The sequence below is a fragment of the Dendropsophus ebraccatus genome, chromosome 1 (genome assembly GCF_027789765.1).
Source record: "Dendropsophus ebraccatus isolate aDenEbr1 chromosome 1, aDenEbr1.pat, whole genome shotgun sequence".
Lineage (NCBI taxonomy): Eukaryota > Metazoa > Chordata > Amphibia > Anura > Hylidae > Dendropsophus > Dendropsophus ebraccatus.
The window spans coordinates 231698008-231717287 of record NC_091454.1 but is presented as its reverse complement, the minus strand read 5'-3'; the positions used below and the strand labels follow the sequence as shown (position 1 = coordinate 231717287).

Here is a 19280-nt window from a genome sequence, read left to right as displayed (position 1 = left end):
CTCCTCCGGACACAGGATGAGCATGTGTACTAATCCTCCTCCGGACACAGGATGAGCATGTGTACTAATCCTCCTCCGGACACAGGATGAGCATGTGTACTAATCCTCCTCCGGACACAGGATGAGCATGTGTACTAATCCTCCTCCGGACACAGGATGAGCATGTGTACTAATCCTCCTCCGGACACAGGATGAGCATGTGTACTAATCCTCCTCCGGACACAGGATGAGCATGTGTACTAATCCTCCTCCGGACACAGGATGAGCATGTGTACTAATCCTCCTCCGGACACAGGATGAGCAGGTGTACTAATCCTCCTCCGGACACAGGATGAGCATGTGTACTAATCCTCCTCCGGACACAGGATGAGCATGTGTACTAATCCTCCTCCGGACACAGGGTGCAGGAGCCTACAGGGGGCCGCACCAGAATGAGCGTGTGTACTAATCCTCCTCTGGACACAGGATGAGCATGTGTACTAATCCTCCTCTGGACACAGGATGAGCATGTGTACTAATCCTCCTCCGGACACAGGATGAGCATGTGTACTAATCCTCCTCCGGACACAGGATGAGCATGTGTACTAATCCTCCTCCGGACACAGGATGAGCATGTGTACTCAGTGCCGTATAATAGTACCATCCATCCTCAGTGCCCCTATAATAGTATCATCCATCCTCAGTGCCCCTATAATAGTACCATCCATCCTCAGTGCTGTATAATAGTACCATCCATCCTCAGTGCCGTATAATAGTACCATCCATCCTCACTGCTGTATAATAGTACCATCCATCCTCAGTGCCGTATAATAGTACCATCTATCCTCAGTGCTGTATAATAGTACCATCCATCCTCAGTGCTGTATAATAGTACCATCCATCCTCAGTGCTGTATAATAGTACCATCCATCTCAGTGCTGTATAATAGTACCATCTATCCTCAGTGCTGTATAATAGTACCATCCATCCTCAGTGCCGTATAATAGTACCATCCATCCTCAGTGCTGTATAATAGTACCATCCATCCTCAGTGCTGTATAATAGTACCATCCATCCTCAGTGCTGTATAATAGTACCATCCATCTCAGTGCTGTATAATAGTACCATCTATCCTCAGTGCTGTATAATAGTACCATCCATCCTCAGTGCCGTATAATAGTACCATCCATCCTCAGTACGTCTATAATAGTACCATTCATCCTCAGTACGTCTATAATAGTACCATCCATCCTCAGTGCTGTATAATAGTACCATTCATCCTCAGTACGTCTATAATAGTACCATCCATCCTCAGTGCTGTATAATAGTACCATCCATCCTCAGTGCTGTATAATAGTACCATCCATCCTCAGTACGTCTATAATAGTACCATCCATCCTCAGTGCTGTATAATAGTACCATCCATCCTCAGTGCTGTATAATAGTACCATCCATCCTCAGTGCTGTATAATAGTACCATCCATCCTCAGTGCCATATAATACTACCATCTATCCTCAGTGCTGTATAATAGTACCATCCATCCTCAGTACGTCTATAATAGTACCATCCATCCTCAGTGCTGTATAATAGTACCATCCATCCTCAGTGCTGTATAATAGTACCATCCATCCTCAGTGCTGTATAATAGTACCATCCATCCTCAGTGCCGTATAATAGTACCATTCATCCTCAGTACGTCTATAATAGTACCATTCATCCTCAGTGCTGTATAATAGTACCATTCATCCTCAGTGCCGTATAATAGTACCATCCATCCTCAGTGCTGTATAATAGTACCATCCATCCTCACTGCTGTATAATAGTACCATCCATCCTCAGTGCTGTATAATAGTACCATCCATCCTCAGTGCTGTATAATAGTACCATTCATCCTCAGTACGTCTATAATAGTACCATCCATCCTCAGTGCTGTATAATAGTACCATTCATCCTCAGTACGTCTATAATAGTACCATCCATCCTCAGTGCCGTATAATAGTATCATCCATCCTCAGTACGTCTATAATAGTACCATCCATCCTCAGTGCCGTATAATAGTACCATCTATACTCAGTGCTGTATAATAGTACCATCTATACTCAGTGCTGTATAATAGTACCATCTATACTCAGTACGTCTATAATAGTGTTGTCTCCTTGAACAGGTATATAAAGCCTAATAGTGTATAGTGCACACAGGTGAATGTTGGGAGTAGTACATAGGTGTAGTACATACCTGGCTTAGGTACTCCAGTGCACTGGGGGCGCTGCCGCTGCTCACTGGCATGTATGGTGCTCCCCCTGGGGGAGGGTCGAGCTGTGGATGAGGAGCGGGATGCATGTGGTGCTGGGGGGGGATGCTGCAGCCAGGTCCAGGGTACTCATGGAAACCAGGAGTTGGAGGGGGAGGGGGAGCGGAAGGGCTGGTGGGGTATGGAGCAGATGGATATGGTGGACTCTGGTATCCAGCAGCAGGTGAAGGGTAACCTGGGTGAGAAGAGACACATCCTAAGTCCTCTGCAGAACATCACACCTGGCATAGACAGAAACCTTTAATAGAGCACCCTATAAAATGGATCCTACAGATACTACAGTGCCACCAGAGACCTCCATCTATAGACCAGAACCCCAAGAAGAGACGTCCCCATAACTGATCCTACAGCATGTTACCAGAGACCTCCATCTATAGACCAGAACCCCAAGAAGAGACGTCCCCATAACTGATCCTACAGCATGTTACCAGAGACCTCCATCTATAGACCAGAACCCCAAGAGACTGCACCATAACTGATCCTACAGCAGGTTACCAGAGACCTCCATCTATAGACCAGAACCCCAAGAAGAGACGTCCCCATAACTGATCCTACAGCATGTTACCAGAGACCTCCATCTATAGACCAGAACCCCAAGAGACTGCACCATAACTGATCCTACAGCAGGTTACCAGAGACCTCCATCTATAGACCAGAACCCCAAGAAGAGACGTCCACATAACTGATCCTACAGCATGTTACCAGAGACCTCCATCTATAGACCAGAACCCCAAGAGACTGCACCATAACTGATCCTACAGCAGGTTACCAGAGACCTCCATCTATAGACCAGAACCCCAAGGAGAGACGTCCCCATAACTGATCCTACCAGGTGTTACCAGAGACCTCCATCTATAAGCCAGAACCCCAAGGAGAGACGTCCCCATAACTGATCCTACAGCATGTTACCAGAGACCTCCATCTATACACCAGAACCCCAAGGAGAGACGTCCCCATAACTGATCCTACAGCATGTTACCAGAGACCTCCATCTATAAGCCAGAACCCCAAGGAGAGACGTCCCCATAACTGATCCTACCAGGTGTTACCAGAGACCTCCATCTGCAGACCAGAACCCCAAGAAGAGACTGCACCATAACTGATCCTACAGCATGTTACCAGAGACCTCCATCTGTAGACCAGAACCCCAAGGAGAGACAACCCCATAACTGATCCTACAGCATGTTACCAGAGACCTCCATCTATAGACCAGAACCCCAAGAAGAGACGATCCCATAACTGATCCTACAGCATGTTACCAGAGACCTCCATCTATAGACCAGAACCCCAAGAAGAGACGTCCCCATAACTGATCCTACAGCATGTTACCAGAGACCTCCATCTATAGACCAGAACCCCAAGAAGAGACGTCCCCATAACTGATCCTACAGCATGTTACCAGAGACCTCCATCTATAGACCAGAACCCCAAGAGACGTCCCCATAACTGATCCTACAGCATGTTACCAGAGACCTCCATCTATAGACCAGAACCCCAAGAAGAGACGTCCACATAACTGATCCTACAGCATGTTACCAGAGACCTCCATCTATAGACCAGAACCCCAAGAGACTGCACCATAACTGATCCTACAGCAGGTTACCAGAGACCTCCATCTATAGACCAGAACCCCAAGAAGAGACGTCCCCATAACTGATCCTACAGCATGTTACCAGAGACCTCCATCTGCAGACCAGAACCCCAAGAGACTGCACCATAACTGATCCTACAGCATGTTACCAGAGACCTCCATCTGTAGACCAGAACCCCAAGGAGAGACATCCCCATAACTGATCCTACAGCATGTTACCAGAGACCTCCATCTATAGACCAGAACCCCAAGAAGAGACGTCCCCATAACTGATCCTACAGCATGTTACCAGAGACCTCCATCTATAAGCCAGAACCCCAAGGAGAGACGTCCCCATAACTGATCCTACAGCATGTTACCAGAGACCTCCATCTATAGACCAGAACCCCAAGGAGAGACGTCCCCATAACTGATCCTACCAGGTGTTACCAGAGACCTCCATCTATAAGCCAGAACCCCAAGAAGAGACTGCACCATAACTGATCCTACCAGGTGTTACCAGAGACCTCCATCTATAGACCAGAACCCCAAGAAGAGACGTCCCCATAACTGATCCTACAGCATGTTACCAGAGACCTCCATCTATAGACCAGAACCCCAAGGAGAGACGTCCCCATAACTGATCCTACAGCATGTTACCAGAGACCTCCATCTATAGACCAGAACCCCAAGAAGAGACGTCCCCATAACTGATCCTACAGCATGTTACCAGAGACCTCCATCTATAAGCCAGAACCCCAAGGAGAGACGTCCCCATAACTGATCCTACAGCATGTTACCAGAGACCTCCATCTATAGACCAGAACCCCAAGAGACTGCACCATAACTGATCCTACAGCATGTTACCAGAGACCTCCATCTGTAAGCCAGAACCCCAAGGAGAGACATCCCCATAACTGATCCTACAGCATGTTACTAGAGACCTCCATCTGTAGACCAGAACCCCAAGGAGAGACATCCCCATAACTGATCCTACAGCATGTTACCAGAGACATCCATCTATAGACCAGAACCCCAAGAAGAGACGATCCCATAACTGATCCTACAGCATGTTACCAGAGACCTCCATCTATAGACCAGAACCCCAAGAGACTGCACCATAACTGATCCTACAGCATGTTACCAGAGACCTCCATCTGTAGACCAGAACCCCAAGGAGAGACATCCCCATAACTGATCCTACAGCATGTTACCAGAGACCTCCATCTATAGACCAGAACCCCAAGGAGAGACATCCCCATAACTGATCCTACAGCATGTTACCAGAGACCTCCATCTATAAGCCAGAACCCCAAGGAGAGACGTCCCCATAACTGATCCTACAGCATGTTACCAGAGACCTCCATCTATAGACCAGAACCCCAAGAGACTGCACCATAACTGATCCTACAGCATGTTACCAGAGACCTCCATCTGTAAGCCAGAACCCCAAGGAGAGACATCCCCATAACTGATCCTACAGCATGTTACCAGAGACCTCCATTTATAAGCCAGAACCCCAAGAAGAGACTGCACCATAACTGATCCTACAGCAGGTTACCAGAGACCTCCATCTATACACCAGAACCCCAAGAAGAGACTGCACCATAACTGATCCTACAGCATGTTACCAGAGACCTCCATCTGTAAGCCAGAACCCCAAGGAGAGACATCCCCATAACTGATCCTACAGCATGTTACCAGAGACCTCCATCTGTAGACCAGAACCCCAAGGAGAGACATCCCCATAACTGATCCTACAGCATGTTACCAGAGACCTCCATCTATAGACCAGAACCCCAAGAAGAGACGATCCCATAACTGATCCTACAGCATGTTACCAGAGACCTCCATCTATAGACCAGAACCCCAAGAGACTGCACCATAACTGATCCTACAGCATGTTACCAGAGACCTCCATCTGTAGACCAGAACCCCAAGGAGAGACATCCCCATAACTGATCCTACAGCATGTTACCAGAGACCTCCATCTATAGACCAGAACCCCAAGGAGAGACTGCACCATAACTGATCCTACCAGGTGTTACCAGAGACCTCCATCTATAGACCAGAACCCCAAGGAGAGACATCCCCATAACTGATCCTACCAGGTGTTACCTGGAGCTGCCATCTGTAGACCATAATCTCACCTAGAACCCCCCAAAAGGTGCATTACCTGGAGCCGCCATGTTTAATCCTGCCCTCTGTGATGCATTCAGTGACCTATAGGATACAGAGAAGACGGGGGTTAGAGGAGTCCACTGTAAGGTCATGGTGATGTGAGGCTGGAGGTGGCACCCCGGAGGCAGGATATACCGAGCCAATGATCCCCTCTGCAGCTGTCAGACCACGCTGGGAGTGCACGTCCTATTATTATGGGGATCAGTAGGTGCGATGGGCCCCATCACTGCCCATCACAGGGGGTAATATAGAGGGGGGGCAACCAGCCACGACAGCTCAGGGGGTAATATAGAGGGGGGGCAACCAGCCACGACAGCTCAGGGGGTAATATAGAGGGGGGGGGGCAACCAGCCACGACAGCTCAGGGGGTAATATAGAGGGGGGCAACCAGTCACGACAGCTCAGGGGGTAATATAGAGGGGGGCAACCAGCCACGACAGCTCAGCGGGTAATATAGAGGGGGGGGGCAACCAGCCCCGACAGCTCAGGGGGTAATATAGAGGGGGGGCAACCAGCCACGACAGCTCAGGGGGTAATATACAGCGGATACCCAGCCACCACAGCTCAGGGGGTAATATACAGCGGATACCCAGCCACCACAGCTCAGGGGGTAATATACAGCTGATACCCAGCCACCACAGCGCAGGGGGTAATATACAGCGGATACCCAGCCACCACAGCTCAGGGGGTAATATACAGCTGATACCCAGCCACCACAGCGCAGGGGGTAATATACAGCGGATACCCAGCCACCACAGCTCAGGGGGTAATATACAGCGGATACCCAGTCACCACAGCTCAGGGGGTAATATACAGCGAATACCCAGCCACGACAGCTCAGGGGGTAATATACAGCGGATACCCAGCCATGACAGCTCAGGGGGTAATATACAGCGGATACCCAGCCATGACAGCTCAGGGGGTAATATACAGCAGATACCCAGCCACCATAGTTCAGGGGGTAATATACGGCAGATACTCAGCCACGACAGCTCATGGGGTAATATACAGCGGATACCCAGCCACCACAGCTCAGGGGGTAATATACAGTGGATACCCAGCCACCACAGCTCAGGGGGTAATATACAGTGGATACCCAGCCACGACAGCTCAGGGGGTAATATACGGCAGATACCCAGCCACGACAGCTCATGGGGTAATATACAGCGGATACCCAGCCACGACAGCTCATGGGGTAATATACAGCGGATACCCAGCCACCACAGCTCAGGGGGTAATATACAGTGGATACCCAGCCACCACAGCTCAGGGGGTAATATACAGCGGATACCCAGCCATGACAGCTCAGGGGGTAATATACGGCAGATACCCAGCCACCACAGCTCAGGGGGTAATATACAGCGGATACCCAGCCACCACAGCTCAGGGGGTAATATACAGTGGATACCCAGCCATAACAGCTCAGGGGGTAATATACAGCGGATACCCAGCCATAACAGCTCAGGGGGTAATATACAGCGGATACCCAGCCATGACAGCTCAGGGGGTAATATACGGCAGATACCCAGCCACGACAGCTCAGGGGTAATATAGAGGGGACACCCTATCTGGAGGATAGGCACCAGTGTGTCCCATCCTCCCCCTTCTCAGGACAGGATAGCCATTCTCTAGGCTCAGGCCTGATCCCCCAGAGCACAAGCCTTGCGGCAGCCCCTCGCCGGTGGTGGCCGTTCTGTGGACAGTCCTGTGCGGCTCTCTCATTGGATGATGCTGGGTGGGTATTGTGCGGCCGTGTTTATGCAGGATCCTGGGCCGGTCAGGCGGCTGGCGACGGGTGTGGTGAGCATCTCACATACAATAATCGGCTGTAGCCGGCAGAGGAATCTGATGAGGAGGAGGAGGAGACCGCCGGGAGAGGAACGTGGAGCCCCAAACAAAGGAAACACAGAGCCAGATGTGCAGAGACATACACCCAGAAAGTTTCCATGGAAAAAGTGAGACAGCCCAGGGAAAAGTCAGGAAAAGAGACAGACAGCCACTGAGGAGAAGAGACACACACAGACAGCCACTGAGGAGAAGAGACACACACAGACAGCCACTAAGGAGAAGAGACACACACAGACAGCCACTAAGGAGAAGAGACAGACACAGCCAGACACTAAGGAGAAGAGACACACACAGACAGCCACTGAGGAGAAGAGACACACACAGACAGCCACTGAGGAGAAGAGACACACACAGACAGCCACTAAGGAGAAGAGACACACACAGACAGCCACTGAGTGAGGAGAGACACACACAGACAGCCACTAAGGAGAAGAGACACACACAGCCAGACACTAAGGAGAAGAGACACACACAGACAGCCACTGAGGAGAAGAGACACACACAGACAGCCACTAAGGAGAAGAGACAGACACAGCCAGACACTAAGGAGAAGAGACACACACAGACAGCCACTGAGGAGAAGAGACACACACAGACAGCCACTGAGGAGAAGAGACACACACAGACAGCCACTAAGGAGAAGAGACACACACAGCCAGCCACTAAGGAGAAGAGACACACACAGACAGCCACTAAGGAGAAGAGACACACACAGACAGCCACTGAGTGAGGAGAGACACACACAGACAGCCACTAAGGAGAAGAGACACACACAGCCAGACACTAAGGAGAAGAGACACACACAGACAGCCACTGAGGAGAAGAGACACACACAGACAGCCACTGAGGAGAAGAGACACACACAGACAGCCACTGAGTGAGGAGAAGAGACACACACAGCCAGCCACTGAGGAGGAGAAGAGACACACACAGACAGCCACTGAGGAGAAGAGACACACACAGACAGCCACTGAGGAGAAGAGACACACACAGACAGCCACTGAGGAGGAGAGACACACACAGACAGCCACTGAGGAGGAGAGACACACACAGACAGCCCCTGAAGAGAAGAGACACACACAGACAGCCACTGAGGAGGAGAGACACACACAGACAGCCACTGAAGAGAAGAGACACACACAGACAGCCACTGAGGAGAAGAGACACACACAGACAGCCACTGAGGAGAAGAGACACACACAGACAGCCACTGAGGATGAGAGACACACACAGACAGCCACTGAGTGAGGAGAGACACACACAGACAGCCACTGAGGAGAAGAGACACACACAGACAGCCACTGAGGAGGAGAGACACACACAGACAGCCACTGAGTGAGGAGAAGAGACACACACAGACAGCCACTGAGTGAGGAGAAGAGACACACACAGACAGCCACTGAGGAGAAGAGACACACAGACAGCCACTGAGGAGGAGAGACAGACACAGACAGCCACTAAGGAGAAGAGACACACACAGACAGCCACTGAGTGAGGAGAAGAGACACACACAGCCAGCCACTGAGTGAGGAGAAGACACACACACACAGACAGCCACTAAGGAGAAGAGACACACACAGACAGCCACTGAGGAGGAGAGACACACAGACAGCCACTAAGGAGAAGAGACACACACAGCCAGCCACTGAGGAGGAGAAGAGACACACACAGACAGCCACTGAGGAGGAGAAGAGACACACACAGACAGCCACTGAGGAGGAGAGACACACACAGCCAGCCACTGAGGAGGAGAGACACACACAGCCAGCCACTGAGGAGGAGAAGAGACACACACAGACAGCCACTGAGGAGGAGAAGATACACACACAGACAGCCACTGAGTGAGGAGAAGAGACACACACAGACAGCCACTGAGGAGAAGAGACACACACAGACAGCCACTAAGGAGAAGAGACACACACAGACAGCCACTGAGGAGGAGAAGAGACACACACAGACAGCCACTGAGTGAGGAAAAGAGACACACACAGCCAGCCACTGAGGAGGAGAAGAGACACACACAGACAGCCACTGAGGAGAAGAGACACACACAGACAGCCACTAAGGAGAAGAGACACACACAGACAGCCACTGAGTGAGGAGAAGAGACACACACAGACAGCCACTGAGGAGGAGACACACACACAGCCAGCCACTGAGGAGGAGAGACACACACAGACAGCCACTGAGGAGAAGAGACACACACAGACAGCCACTGAGGAGAAGAGACACACACAGACAGCCACTGAGGAGGAGAGACACACACAGCCACTGAGGAGAAGAGACACACACAGACAGCCACTGAGTGAGGAGAAGAGACACACACAGACAGCCACTGAGGAGAGACACACACAGACAGCCACTGAGGAGAAGAGACACACACAGACAGCCACTGAGGAGAAGAGACACACAGACAGCCACTGAGGAGAAGAGACACACAGACAGCCACTGAGGAGAAGAGACACACACAGACAGCCACTAAGGAGAAGAGACAGACACAGCCAGACACTAAGGAGAAGAGACACACACAGACAGCCACTGAGGAGAAGAGACACACAGACAGCCACTGAGGAGAAGAGACACACAGACAGCCACTGAGGAGAAGAGACACACACAGACAGCCACTAAGGAGAAGAGACACACACAGACAGCCACTGAGGATGAGAGACACACAGACAGCCACTGAGGAGAAGAGACACACACAGACAGCCACTGAGGAGAAGAGACACACACAGACAGCCACTAAGGAGAAGAGACACACACAGACAGCCACTGAGGATGAGAGACACACACAGACAGCCACTGAGTGAGGAGAGACACACACAGACAGCCACTGAGGAGGAGAGACACACACAGACAGCCACTGAGTGAGGAGAAGAGACACACACAGACAGCCACTGAGTGAGGAGAAGAGACACACACAGACAGCCACTGAGTGAGGAGAAGAGACACACAGACAGCCACTGGGTGAGGAGAAGAGACACACACAGACAGCCACTGAGTAAGGAGAAGAGACAGACACAGACAGCCACTGAGGAGGAGAGACACACACAGACAGCCACTGAGGAGAAGAGACACACACAGACACTGAGGAGAAGAGACAGACAGACACTGAGGAGAAGAGACAGACAGACACTGAGGAGAAGAGACAGACAGACACTGAGGAGAAGAGACAGACAAAGACACTGAGGAGAAGAGACAGACAGACACTGAGGAGAAGAGACAGACACAGACACTGAGGAGAAGAGACAGACACAGACACTGAGGAGAAGAGACAGACACAGACACTGAGGAGAAGAGACAGACAGACACTGTAGATGGAGGGTATACATGTTATACTAGTGCTGGGGGTGATACGGGGGTCCTGTAGATGGGGGGGGGTATACTAGTGCTGGGGGTGATACGGGGGTCCTGTAGATGGGGGGGTATACTAGTGCTGGGGGTGATACGGGGGTCCTGTAGATGGGGGGGTTTACTAGTGCTGGGGGTGATACGGGGGTCCTGTAGATGGGGGGTATACTAGTGCTGGGGGTGATACAGGGGTCCTGTAGATGGGGGGTATACATGTTATACTAGTGCTGGGGGTGATACGGGGGTCCTGTAGGTGGTGGGGGAGGGGTATACATGTTATACTACTGCTGGGGGTGATACGGAGGTCCTGTAGATGGGGGGGTATACTAGTGCTGGGGGTGATACGGGGGTCCTGTAGATGGGGGGGGGGTATACTAGTGCTGGGGGTGATACGGGGGTCCTGTAGATGGGGGGGGGGGGTATACTAGTGCTGGGGGTGATACGGGGGTCCTGTAGATGGGGGGGTATACATGTTATACTAGTGCTGGGGGTGATACGGGGGTCCTGTAGATGGGGGGGGGTATACTAGTGCTGGGGGTGATACGGGGTCCTGTAGATGGGGGGGGTATACTAGTGCTGGGGGTGATACGGGGGTCCTGTAGATGGGGGGGTATACTAGTGCTGGGGGTGATACGGGGTCCTGTAGATGGGGGGGGTATACTAATGCTGGGGGTGATACGGGGGTCCTGTAGATGGGGGAGGTATACTAGTGCTGGGGTGATACGGGGGTCCTGTAGATGGGGGGGGTATACTAATGCTGGGGGTGATACGGGGGTCCTGTAGATGGGGGGGTATACTAGTGCTGGGGGTGATACGGGGGTCCTGTAGATGGGGGGGGTATAATAGTGCTGGGGGTGATACGGGGGTCCTGTAGATGGGGGGGGGTATACTAGTGCTGGGGGTGATACGGGGGTCCTGTAGATGGGGGGGGGGGGGGGTATACTAGTGCTGGGGGTGATACGGGGGTCCTGTAGATGGGGGGGGGGGGGGTATACTAGTGCTGGGGGTGATACGGGGGTCCTGTAGATGGGGGGGGGTATACTAGTGCTGGGGGTGATACGGGGGTCCTGTAGATGGGGGGGTATACATGTTATACTAGTGCTGGGGGTGATACGGGGGTCCTGTAGATGGGGGGGTATACTAGTGCTGGGGGTGATACGGGGGTCCTGTAGATGGGGGGGTATACTAGTGCTGGGGGTGATACGGGGGTCCTGTAGATGGGGGGGGGGTATACTAGTGCTGGGGGTGATACGGGGGTCCTGTAGATGGGGGGGTATACATGTTATACTAGTGCTGGGGGTGATACGGAGGTCCTGTAGATGTAAGGGGGGGGTATACTAGTGCTGGGGGTGATACGGGGGTCCTGTAGATGGGGGGGTATACTAGTGCTGGGGGTGATACGGGGGTCCTGTAGATGGGGGGTATACTAGTGCTGGGGGTGATACGGGGGTCCTGTAGATGGGGGGTATACATGTTATACTAGTGCTGGGGGTGATACGGGGGTCCTGTAGATAGGGGGTATACTAGTGCTGGGGGTGATACAGGGGTCCTGTAGATGGGGGGTATACATGTTATACTAGTGCTGGGGGTGATACGGGGGTCCTGTAGGTGGTGGGGGAGGGGTATACATGTTATACTACTGCTGGGGGTGATACGGGGGTCCTGTAGATGGGGGGGGGGTATACTTGTGCTGGGGGTGATACGGAGGTCCTGTAGATGGGGGGGTATACTAGTGCTGGGGGTGATACGGGGGTCCTGTAGATGGGGGGGGTATACTAGTGCTGGGGGTGATACGGGGGTCCTGTAGATGGGGGGGTATACATGTTATACTAGTGCTGGGGGTGATACGGGGGTCCTGTAGATGGGGGGGGGTATACTAGTGCTGGGGGTGATACGGGGGTCCTGTAGATGGGGGGGGGTATACTAGTGCTGGGGGTGATACGGGGTCCTGTAGATGGGGGGGGTATACTAATGCTGGGGGTGATACGGGGGTCCTGTAGATGGGGGGGGGGTATACTAGTGCTGGGGGTGATACGGGGGTCCTGTAGATGGGGGGGTATACTAATGCTGGGGGTGATACGGGGGTCCTGTAGATGGGGGGGGTATACTAGTGCTGGGGGTGATACGGGGGTCCTGTAGATGGGGGGGTATACTAGTGCTGGGGGTGATACGGGGGTCCTGTAGATGGGGGGGGGGGTATACTAGTGCTGGGGGTGATACGGGGGTCCTGTAGATGGGGGGGGTATACTAGTGCTGGGGGTGATACGGGGGTCCTGTAGATGGGGGGGTATATTAGTGCTGGGGGTGATACGGGGGTCCTGTAGATGGGGGGGGGGGTATACTAGTGCTGGGGGTGATACGGGGGTCCTGTAGGTGGTGGGGGAGGGGTATACATGTTATACTACTGCTGGGGGTGATACGGGGGTCCTGTAGATGGGGGGGGGGGGGGGTATACTAGTGCTGGGGGTGATACAGAGGTCCTGTAGATGGGGGGGTATACTAGTGCTGGGGGTGATACGGGGGTCCTGTAGATGGGGGGTATACTAGTGCTGGGGGTGATACGGGGTCCTGTAGATGGGGGGGGTATAATAGTGCTGGGGGTGATACGGGGGTCCTGTAGATGGGGGGGGGTATACTAGTGCTGGGGGTGATACGGGGGTCCTGTAGATGGGGGGGTATACATGTTATACTAGTGCTGGGGGTGATACGGGGATCCTGTAGATGGGGGGGTATACTAGTGCCGGGGGTGATACGGGGGTCCTGTAGATGGGGGGGGGGGGGTATACTAGTGCTGGGGGTGATACGGGGGTCCTGTAGATGGGGGGGTATACTAGTGCTGGGGGTGATACGGGGGTCCTGTAGATGGGGGGGTATACTAGTGCTGGGGGTGATACGGGGGTCCTGTAGATGGGGGGGTATACTAGTGCTGGGGGTGATACGGGGGTCCTGTAGATGGGGGGGGTATACTAGTGCTGGGGGTGATACGGGGGTCCTGTAGATGGGGGGGTATACTAGTGCTGGGGTGATACGGGGGTCCTGTAGATGGGGGGGTATACTAGTGCTGGGGGTGATACGGGGGTCCTGTAGATGGGGGGGGGGTATACTAGTGCTGGGGGTGATACGGGGGTCCTGTAGATGGGGGGGTATACTAGTGCTGGGGGTGATACGGGGGTCCTGTAGATGGGGGGTATACATGTTATACTAGTGCTGGGGGTGATACGGGGGTCCTGTAGATGGGGGGGTATACTAGTGCTGGGGGTGATACGGGGGTCCTGTAGATGGGGGGGTATACTAGTGCTGGGGGTGATACGCGGGTCCTGTAGATGGGGGGGTATACATGTTATACTAGTGCTGGGGGTGATACGGGGGTCCTGTAGATGGGGGGGTATACTAGTGCTGGGGGTGATACGGGGGTCCTGTAGATGGGGGGGTATACTAGTGCTGGAGGTGATACGGGGGTCCTGTAGATGGGGGGTATACATGTTATACTAGTGCTGGGGGTGATACGGGGGTCCTGTAGATGGGGGGTATACTAGTGCTGGGGGTGATACGGGGGTCCTGTAGATGGGGGGGTATACTAGTGCTGGGGGTGATACGGGGGTCCTGTAGATGGGGGGTATACTAGTGCTGGGGGTGATACGGGGGTCCTGTAGATGGGGGGGTATACATGTTATACTAGTGCTGGGGGTGATACGGGGGTCCTGTAGATGGGGGGGTATACTAGTGCTGGGGGTGATACGGGGGTCCTGTAGATGGGGGGTATACTAGTGCTGGGGGTGATACGGGGGTCCTGTAGATGGGGGGTATACATGTTATACTAGTGCTGGGGGTGATACGGGGGTCCTGTAGATGGGGGGGGGGGTATACTAGTGCTGGGGGTGATACGGGGGTCCTGTAGATGGGGGGTATACTAGTGCTAGGGGTGATACGGGGGTCCTGTAGATGGGGGGGTATACTAGTGCTGGGGGTGATACAGGGGTCCTGTAGATGAGGGGTATACATGTTATACTAGTGCTGGGGGTGATACGGGGGTCCTGTAGATGGGGGGGGGGGTATACTAGTGCTGGGGGTGATACGGGGGTCCTGTAGATGGGGGGGGGGGGTATACTAGTGCTGGGGGTGATACGGGGGTCCTGTAGATAACACGGTGGGGGGGGGGGGGGAGCAATGAGAAGGGTTATGGGGTGAGTATAAAGTTGGGGTGGGGGCAGTTCCTACCTTGCGGCCCTCCCCCCAGGGTGCAGCTGGTGGGGTCTCCCCCTTTGGCGGTCTCTCTGGCTCTCTCTTTCCTGCTGTCTCTCTTGGTGTCAGGCTATTTTTTGCTTTGTTAGGGGAGGTGTCAGGGCAGGGGGAGGAGAGCGCAGGGCGGGGCCCCCCTCAGGGAGACTGGGAGACTGCAGGAAGGAGGGAGAGACAGCAGGTAGGAGAGAACAGCTGACACATGAGACAGAGGGAGGGGAATGCTCAGAGCTGGGGAGGGAGGGCAGGTGATAGGGGAATCATTGCTTATCCCACAGCTCCACCTGGTGGCCACTGCTGGTATATCCCGGTATAATCCCTGCATTAACCCTCACACTGCCAGGAGCCACAGCATGTAGGACTAGTCACAAAGAGCACATGAGCTACGGCACAATACAACCCCACCATGTGAATATACCCTCAGATAGGGGGCGCTGTAACATCCATTATCATAAAGGCTGATAGAGGTTATAGTTACAGGACAGTGATAGTAGTAACAACTGCAGTAATAGTCATACTGTGGTGTCCCACTAGGGGTGTTACTATTGTTTACACCCTTCGCAAAAGTCTGTACTTTTGTGTCTTGTTATGGTGAAAGTTGACCACTAGATGTCGCTGTATTATGTATTGTTATATGGAAGCTGCACAGCTGAAGGATCGTAAAGGGTTATTGTGTTTGTGTGTTTCCAGAATCTGTAGACCAGAAGGATTTCTGCTTTATTCTTTCCTATCACCTCTCCTCTCTTTTCTTCTATTGCACTCTGTTCACCCAATCACAGTGCACTATACACACTATGGGGGAAGTTAGTCCCATGGGTGGGGGAGGAGCAAGAGCTTTCCGTTCGGGACGGTGTGGAGAAAGGACTCAAGCTAGATAGCTCTCCACAGCAGTCTTGTCCGGGCTCTAGCCCTCTGCCAGGTCCCCGCAGTTCAGTCTTAGCCGTTGCCCCACATGGGTAGGACGCAAGACAACACACTGTTACCAACCTTCTTACAAGTACCTACGCCAAGCACTATGCAGTGTTAAACCTCTTAGGAGAGGAACAGATCACCTCAACCCACGCTGTGGACAAGGAGAAGTCGCAGAGCGGGACAGTATCCACTATAGAGCCACAGAGTCAAGAACTGATCCGGGTGGAGCAAAGTTGCAGTAAGCCTATGAACTCCATCTCACAGCGTGGGTGTCAGCAGGGAACCCTCAGCATTCCGCTCATGCCAGGTAACAAGGTCTGGGGCCTGTGTCTGTTAGGACTCGGGCTATGCGTTTGGCTCGGCGTCCTTAGCAGCCAGACTGCATGTCAGGTTTTGCTCTGCTCTGCTATTCATGTTGTAGTAGTGGCCAGTATTCACTCCCTGACAGATCAGCATAGGTGTAGTGAGTTCACTAATCAATGACTGACAGCTGACTCAGCTGTCAGTATCTGGGCAGGACCTGGAGCCTCAGCCCCAATCACGCCTTGGGGCTGGGACTACAGGTCCCATAAGTATAATCCCCTGTCTGAGTATCTTGCCTGTGATAGAGCCTAGTACTCCTAGTGTTTCTTGACCTCGTGTTTTCCCTGACTTAGATATTCCTGTTTACCGGACCTTTTGGCTTGTATTTTGACTATCCCTTGGACACGTTTTTGTACCTCGTCGCTAGACTGTTGCTGACCCGGAATTCTGACCTCGCTCTTGTTGTGTGTGTCTGTCTTGTTTTGTTTCGTGTTGCACCCTAGCAGTACAGGGACTCCCGTCCAGTTGTCCGTTTGCCACCTAGGGCATCTGGGGCCAGCAGGTAGGGCGGGTGCCAGCTTCAGGGCTCACCTGTCCTTGTGTCTCCCTGTCCCTATGCTGACAGTGTCACCCATTAGTACGGTTTGGCCAACGCTAGTGGGCATCAGGTGGTGTAAAGTTCAATACACAGGCACCGGTGTTCTTCCACAAGTATTCTATTGTATCCTCCAACATCCCGGCAGAGCACATTACTACATGGGTTGGGACTCTCACGGCATCCTCCTCTCTGCTACTCTACCTCAGCACAACTCTACCGACACGACTATCTCCTACACTGCACTTATCCTACAGATCTGGTGGTCCCACGTCCAAGTCTGTATTGTAACTTTGTCAGAGACCTTCTGTATCACCTGCTGCACATTTACAAGTAGTAACCAACTCAATGTTATCTCAGAGTCTGTGGTCATTCATCTCCACCTGCACAGCATATACACCGCAACCTTGGGACCTCTCCCCTATCTGCGGGTGGGGGGTCCTACTCTCCGGGGGGTCATTACACCGCTCTGACCACCTGCACAGCATATACACCGCAACCTTGGGACCTCTCCCCTATCTGTGGGTGGGGGGTCCTACTCTCCGGGGGGTCATTACACCGCTCTGACCACCTGCACAGCATATACACTACATCTCCCCTATCTGTGGGTAGGGGGTCCTACTATCCGGGAGGTCATTACACCGCTCTGACCACCTGCACAGCATATACACCACACCCTTGGGACCTCTCCCCTATCTGTGGGTGGGGGGTCCTACTATCCGGGAGGGACACTACACCGCTCTGACCACCTGCACAGTATATACACCACAACCTTGGGACCTCTCCCCTATCTGTGGGTGGGGGGTCCTACTATCCGGGAGGGACACTACACCGCTCTGACCACCTGCACAGTATATACACCACACCCTTGGGACCTCTCCCCTATCTGTGGGTGGGGGGTCCTACTATCCGGGAGGGACACTACACCGCTCTGACCACCTGCACAGTATATACACCACAACCTTGGGACCTCTCCCCTATCTGTGGGTGGGGGGTCCTACTATCCGGGAGGGTTATTACACCGCTCTGACCACCTGCACAGCATATACACCACACCCTTGGGACCTCTCCCTTATCTGTGGGTGGGGGGTCCTACTCTCCGGTGGGTCATTACACCGCTCTGACCACCTGCACAGCATATACACCGCATCTCCCCTATCTGTGGGTGGGGGGGTCCTACTCTCCGGGGGGTCATTACACCGCTCTGACCACCTGCACAGCATATACACCGCAACCTTGGGACCTCTCCCCTATCTGTGGGTGGGGGGTCCTACTATCCGGGGGGTCATTACACCGCTCTGACCACCTGCACAGCATATACACCGCAACCTTGGGACCTCTCCCCTATCTGTGGGTGGGGGGTCCTACTATCCGGGAGGTCATTACACCGCTCTGACCAACTGCACAGTATATACACCACAACCTTGGGACCTCTCCCCTATCTGTGGGTGGGGGGTCCTACTATCCGGGAGGGACACTACACCGCTCTGACCACCTGCACAGTATATACACCACAACCTTGGGACCTCTCCCCTATCTGTGGGTGGGGGGTCCTACTATCCGGGAGGGACACTACACCGCTCTGACCACCTGCACAGCATATACACCACACCCTTGGGACCTCTCCCCTATCTGTGGGTGGGGGGGTCCTACTCTCCGGGGGGTCATTACACCGCTCTGACCACCTGCACAGCATATACACCACACCCTTGGGACCTCTCCCCTATCTGTGGGTGGGGGGGTCCTACTCTCCGGGGGATCATTACACTGCTCTGACCACCTGCACAGCATATACACCGCAACCTTGGGACCTCTCCCCTATCTGTGGGTGGGGGGTCCTACTATCCGGGGGATCATTACACTGCTCTGACCACCTGCACAGCATATACACCACAACCTTGGGACCTCTCCCCTATCTGTGGGTGGGGGGTCCTACTATCCGGGAGGGACACTACACCGCTCTGACCACCTGCACAGTATATACACCACA

General features: G+C 53.2%; 1 protein-coding gene across 1 annotated transcript in view; it reads right to left on the bottom strand.

Annotated features, from left to right (window-relative positions):
* Window positions 1-15572, bottom strand: part of LOC138770911 (phospholipid scramblase 1-like) — a 32092-nt gene extending 16520 nt beyond the window's left edge. Inside the window, exons 1-3 of the mRNA XM_069950226.1 lie at window positions 15460-15572; window positions 6038-6084; window positions 2216-2466 (exon numbers count right to left, since the gene is read on the bottom strand). Of these exons, the coding sequence (XP_069806327.1) occupies window positions 2216-2466; window positions 6038-6050 (264 nt within the window). The 5' untranslated portion in view covers window positions 6051-6084; window positions 15460-15572. The remainder of the gene's footprint in view (window positions 1-2215; window positions 2467-6037; window positions 6085-15459) is intronic.
* Between the last annotated feature and the right edge of the window lie 3708 nt (window positions 15573-19280).